Source organism: Cotesia glomerata, linkage group LG1 (assembly GCF_020080835.1).
Source record: "Cotesia glomerata isolate CgM1 linkage group LG1, MPM_Cglom_v2.3, whole genome shotgun sequence".
NCBI lineage: Eukaryota > Metazoa > Arthropoda > Insecta > Hymenoptera > Braconidae > Cotesia > Cotesia glomerata.
The window spans coordinates 18,665,241-18,671,325 of record NC_058158.1 but is presented as its reverse complement, the minus strand read 5'-3'; the positions used below and the strand labels follow the sequence as shown (position 1 = coordinate 18,671,325).

The window sequence follows — 6,085 nt, the reverse complement described above, 5'->3', positions numbered from 1 at the left end:
TTAGTCAAATGATTTGAAGTTGGAATTTAATTATTTATAAGCTAAATTAAATAAGATCGTAATTAAATATCAATAACTAATTTAATGTAATTAATTGTTAATATCACGCGTCAATTATGGATTGACTAAAGCCGCGTGGCTGATGCAATCCTTTGTTAACGGTGGCGCGTAATGGCCGCGTGGCGTCACTAAATAAATTTACTTGATTTTATTTATGTTAATTCACTGAACTATTGAACTGATTTAAATGAATTGAGAATTTAAAGTATAATTGAAGCTAATATAATTATTTATATTTAATGAATAATTTTAATATTTATTTGAAAGTGAGATGTAAGTAAGAAATATCAGAATCGATTCGCACAGAGTAGTCGTACTAGTACAAATGTCCAAGCACAACTGTTGCAGCCGGCCACGTGAGCCGGCTTCTCTACCGCTAACCAAGGCGCGCATGGGCGACGGCCATAGCGTGATACGATTATTCCCGAGTTGTAACGATTAAGCCCGAAGGCGCAATTCTTCTTATAAGTATGTGACTAGGTCCTTTTCCTAGCGGTTAAACATACTCCCCCCGTTGCGAAGGTTGAGCAAGATATTATGAATAGTGTTTACAATCAGTGATATTACATGATTACAATATTTTGAATTTACAGATTTTAAGAATTGATTGGTAATGGACATAACAGAGTAATATTCCGTTTATATATGCCTTGAGCTGTTCGAATTGAAGCCACTCGTGTTATATTATCCTCTCCTGGATGAGTCTCGATCACTACTCCCAGCTGCCACCGCATACAGGGTTGGTTTTTGTCCATCAGTAAGACAATTTGATTGACTTTAATATCCCCTCGATTGGAGTCCCATTTTTGCCTGGTCTGCAACTCATGAAGGTATTCCAAATACCAGCGTTTCCAGAAATCTTGTCGCGCCTTGACAGTGAATTGCCATGAGCTTAGTCTATTATCTGGAACGTCAGAAAAATCATTTTCAGGTAGCATAGTGAGAGGACGACCTATTAAAATGTGTGCAGGAGTTAAAGCAATAGGATCATTAGGATCACTTGACAATGAACATAAAGGACGAGAATTTAATATAGATTCAATTTGTATAGCCAGAGAATTTAATTCTTCAAATGTTAAAAGTTGTTCTTTCACTACTCGTTTAAAATGGTGTTTAAATGACTTGACTGCCGCCTCCCAGATACCCCCGAAATGAGGAGATAAAGGTGGATTGAATTTCCAGACAATGTTTCTCTTTATGGCATAGTTGTTAACAATGTCCTGATGGGACTTAGAGTTGAATAGTTGGTAAAGTTCTATTAATTGATTATTTGCACCCACAAAATTGGTACCATTATCAGAATATACATGAGATGGAACCCCTCTTCTACCAATAAAACGTCCGAAAGCTCCTAAGAAACCCTCGGTAGTTAAATCACTTACGATTTCTAAATGTACAGCCTTAGTAGACATGCAAACAAAAACACATCCATAGACCTTGACTTTAGTTCTGTTTCGAAATTTACGTTCCTTGATAAAGAGAGGTCCAAAATAATCAATTCCTACGTGAGAAAAAGGCGGAGATTCCGAGACTCTAGAACTAGGCAAATCGGCCATTTTACTTTGTAAGAGAATTGGTTGATATCGAATGCATTTAACGCAATGTCTAATGATTTTACGTACTTGATTTTTGCCATCTAGCAGCCAAAACTTATGTCTAAGATTTGAAAGTGTACTTTGTATACCCGAATGATACAAACTTTCATGAGTTTCTCTAATAATTAGATCCGTAACATAATGACGTGAAGGTAATAAAATAGGATGTTTTTTCGAAAAGGATATAGGAGCATGTTTCAAACGGCCTCCCACTCTCAATAATCCGTTTGAATCAATAAATGGATTAAGGCATCGTAATCGTAGATTTTTAGTCTCTCCGGTTTCTTTAATTTGTTTGATTTCATCATAATATTGTTCGTTTTGAATCAGAGTCAAGATTTTATTTTCAGTTAATAATTTTTCTTCTACGTTTAAAGGTTTGTGTTTGAATGGATTATCTTTTAACATTCGCAAACAATAGGAAAAAGAATTTATAAGTTTAGAATATGATGAAAACCGTTTAAATAAATTGTCAGTGGAAGCTAGTAAACAAGTAATTTTTCGAACACCAGGAAGTTCAGAAAGAACTGCCGGCTTTAAGTTAGGCCAATTGAGAGGATCCTGTGATAGCCACGTAGGACCTATCAACCACATTTTGTTATTTAGAAATTCAGAAGGAAGTTGACCTCTAGATAAGCAATCTGCCGGGTTATCCTTGGTTCTGACATGTCGCCATTCGATTTTACTGCAAAGGGTTTGAATTTGTGTAACGCGATTCGCTTCAAAGACCTTGAGAGTGCTGGGAGATCGTTTGAGCCATTGAAGTACAATAGTTGAATCAGACCAAAATGTGACTTTAGATATGTCAAAGTTAAATGAAGGAATTGTGTCTTTATATAATTTAGCAAGTAATAATGCTCCACATAATTCTAATTTTGGAATCGTAACATCTTTAATGGGAGCAACTCGAGATTTGGAACAAACTAATTTCACGATCACGTCTCCATGTTTATTCACTGATCTTATATAAATGCAAGCACCATAGCCTACTCTACTAGCATCACAAAATCCATGCAGTTGTATGTCAGTCGGATCAGGAATTAAAATATTTCGTTCAACCGAAAAGTCTTTGATTAGGGGTAATTGTTCAGCAAATTTACACCAGCGCAAATGCAATTCTTGTGGGACCGTTTCATCCCAATGGACCTTTAATTTCCAACATTCTTGAATGATGGTTTTTGCCGCTAATACAATAGGACCGAGAATTCCGATAGGATCGAAAATTTTTGCAATGTCAGATAAAATGGTTCGTTTAGTTATTTTTCGTGATGAATCGTTTGATTTGACTGTATAGATAAATTCGTCAGTTAGAGAATTCCATGCTATGCCCAAAGTTTTAGAGATAGGATCATCATTAATAGCACAATCTAAATCTAAGGTTCTTTGATCGAAATTATCCAGTGCGTGTCGGTGATTCGAAGCCCATTGTCTGAGTTCAAATCCACCCTTTCGCACTAGTTGAATGATTTCGTCACGCAATTTTAAAATTTCGGTCAAAGAATTGGATCCGGTTAATAAGTTGTCGACATAAAGATCTCGTTTTAATATTTTTGAAGCTACAGGAAAATTATGAGATTCGTCATCAGCAAGTTGATTTACAGTGCGTATAGCTAGAAATGGAGCTGCAGAAACCCCAAATGTAACTCGTTTAAGTTCAAAGGTACTAATTTTGTCATTATGATAATAAAGGATTCGTTGAAATTTATGATGATCCGGATGTATGCAAATTTGTCGATACATTTGAGCGATATCAGAAGTCATAGCATAGACAAAAGTGCGAAAACGTAAGAGAATGGTGAAAAGATTATCTTGTATAGTAGGCCCTGTTAGTAAGACTTCATTCAAGGAGATACCTTTATCGGTTTTAGCTGAAGCATCAAATACAACGCGTACCTTAGTGGTAGTGCTGGATGTTTTATTATCGGATGATGGGGCATGTAATACCCTGGTCCACTATCATCCGGTACGTGTACCATGTGGCCAAGATTGATGTATTCATTCATGACTTTATTGTATTCGGATTTTAATGATGAGTCTGAATTTAATCTCTTCTGTAAAGACAGAAATCTATTTAGAGCCTTTTGTTTGGAATTCCCGAACTCGACATCGTCTGCGCGAAAGGGTAGTTTTACTATATATCGACCGTCTGTATCGCGAATAGTAGTGTTTTGATAATAAGTCTCACATGTAGAATCCTCAATAGATCGAGAATCACTAGAACTTATGTCTTCAATAGTCCAGAATTTTGTTAATTGACTCGACAGATCAGTTAGTTGACAAGTTACAGAAAGTATATTTTTGTCGTCAATGACTCCTCCCGCTACAACCCATCCTAGTTGCGTTTTTTGTAATATTAAATCACAATCATTTTGTGAGCAGTTAATCTGTCCGACAGATAGAAGAGAAAGTGTGGTACCTGAACCGATAAGGACATCTACGGGTCTTGGTATATGAAATTCCGGATCAGCAAGTATTATCTTTTTAGGTATGTCTATTTTATTACGTGGAAAGATTTCATTTGGACTCAGCTCTGCAATTTCGTTAACAGTTAAAAATGATAATGATCTTTTGAAATTTATTATTTAAAGATTTACAACTTATTTGAACGACATGTTTTGAAAAGGTTTGCATTCCATTAACAGCCCCGATCGGAATAGAACAGTTTTGCATTGGCAATTTTAATTTGCTAGACAAATTTTCAGTAATGAAATTAGCTGTTGCACAGGTGTCAAGTAAAGCGCGAGCTTGTATGAATCCACCCGTTGAATCACGCAACTGGATGAGTGCGCTCATCATCAATTGGAAACGCGGTGTTCTGAGAATTGTCGTATAGTTGTGTACTACTAGTCAAGATGTAGATCCCTTATCAGTCGTAACAGTAATAGGTGACTCGGATTTTACGGCATTGTTCTTTGAAGTATTCGGATTAGAGGGTTGTTGAACTGTCTTTTGTTGAATGTGCAGTTTGGTATGATGGAATTTCTTACAGGTTTGACATCTACTACTGGAAGGGCAAGTTCCTTTGTGTTCGCGAAGACAATTATTGCAAAGTTTAGCAGATTTTACAAATTTTATGCGTTCTCCTATAGTTAATGCATCAAACTTATAACATTTATAGAGCGGATGAGATAGTTTACAACATGGACAGGCAGTAGAAGTGGTTGTTACTAAAGCTCGGACTGGTGAGTCTGTTTTTTGTTTCTTGAAATTATTACTCGAATATTCATTACGTCGTCTTTTAAAAGAGCCATCGGAGTCGCGCTGTTTATTAGGTTTACGTGTACTGAGTCGGAAAGCAGTTTTTATTATAAATTTGCTAAATGCGTCAAACGTTGGGAGAGTGTTATCGTCTTCGTACGTTTCGTCCCATTTGTCTCTAATTTCTGTTGGTAATTTAAGTTCTAATAATCTTACTATAAATGCGTCAGTTGGGTTTGCTTTTAATGATTTTAAATCATTTAAGTGTTGTCGAGCATCATCTATGAATTTAGTGAGATTTTCATTAGTCGGGGTTGATATTGAATTAAGATTTAAAAAAGCGTCATAATGTTTAAAAACTAAAGCGCGCTCTTTCTGATAAGTTTCTGTTAAAAGGTCCCAGGCCTGTGTATAGTTTTCTGCACTTGCATCCAAAAGCGCGAGCTTGTTTGCAGCAGAACCAGTTAAACATCCGCGAAGGTATAAAAACTTATTAAGATCATCTAAATCTTTACGTTCGTCGATCAGTGTCTTAAATGTATTTTTAAAAGAAAGCCAATTTTCAAAGTTGCCATCGAATTTTGGTAAATCCGTGGTAGGGAGCTTAGTAAGTCGTTGAGTCTCGAGTGTTCGATTAAGAGTCGAAGCGTTAATTGCAGTTTGAATAGTGGCATTGAGAACATCTTGATTGGGAATTTTTATTTTAGTTGCAAGATTGTAATAAATTTTGCGAATTCCGTCCGCGAGTTCTATTTCTGGGTCCTCAGGTTTGTTCACTTCTAATTCGTCGATACTGGCATCGTACTGATCGAACATTTTTTCGATTTTAGGAAAACGTAAAGAAGCAGTCTGAATGTCTGTGGTCTTTGCTGTTAATTCATCGTTCAATGCGGTAATTTTAGCAGTTAATAGAACACGTGTTTGTTCTAAAGTCATTTTTGTTTTAGTCATTTTGCGATAAATTTATATGATAATAATAGTAATAATAAATAACAATAATAAATATCAATTGATAATTAATTATCTTATTTCTGTAATAAATAGATCACTTACAGTAATCAATTGATTTGAGAAACAATTTAAATAATTAATTATAATTAAATATTAAATAATTTGAGAATTGATAATTAATTATTCTGTTGCACAACAATTAATCACCGGACAATGATCAATTAATTGTGAATTGTCGACTAATTAATTAAATTAAGTTATACGTAAATAATTAAAATAAT

The 6,085-nt window shown here is 35.2% G+C and overlaps 3 protein-coding genes across 3 annotated transcripts; all 3 read right to left on the bottom strand.

The window, feature by feature from the left end:
- Positions 1-554: 554 nt before the first annotated feature.
- Positions 555-3,110, bottom strand: LOC123267501. Its single transcript, XM_044732173.1, has 2 exons — positions 2,988-3,110; positions 555-2,946 (listed from the first exon to the last, which is right to left on the bottom strand). Exons 1-2 carry the CDS (start codon positions 3,008-3,010, stop codon positions 657-659), a joined length of 2,313 nt encoding a protein of 770 aa, XP_044588108.1. The 5' UTR covers positions 3,011-3,110; the 3' UTR covers positions 555-656.
- Positions 3,111-3,496: 386 nt separating this feature from the next.
- LOC123263143 lies at positions 3,497-4,448 on the bottom strand. Its single transcript, XM_044725718.1, has 2 exons — positions 4,253-4,448; positions 3,497-4,185 (listed from the first exon to the last, which is right to left on the bottom strand). Exons 1-2 carry the CDS (start codon positions 4,446-4,448, stop codon positions 3,497-3,499), a joined length of 885 nt encoding a protein of 294 aa, XP_044581653.1.
- A 54-nt stretch (positions 4,449-4,502) lies between these two features.
- Positions 4,503-5,804, bottom strand: LOC123263054. Its single transcript, XM_044725620.1, has one exon. The coding sequence runs from the start codon at positions 5,802-5,804 to the stop codon at positions 4,503-4,505; it is 1,302 nt and encodes a 433-aa protein (XP_044581555.1).
- Between the last annotated feature and the right edge of the window lie 281 nt (positions 5,805-6,085).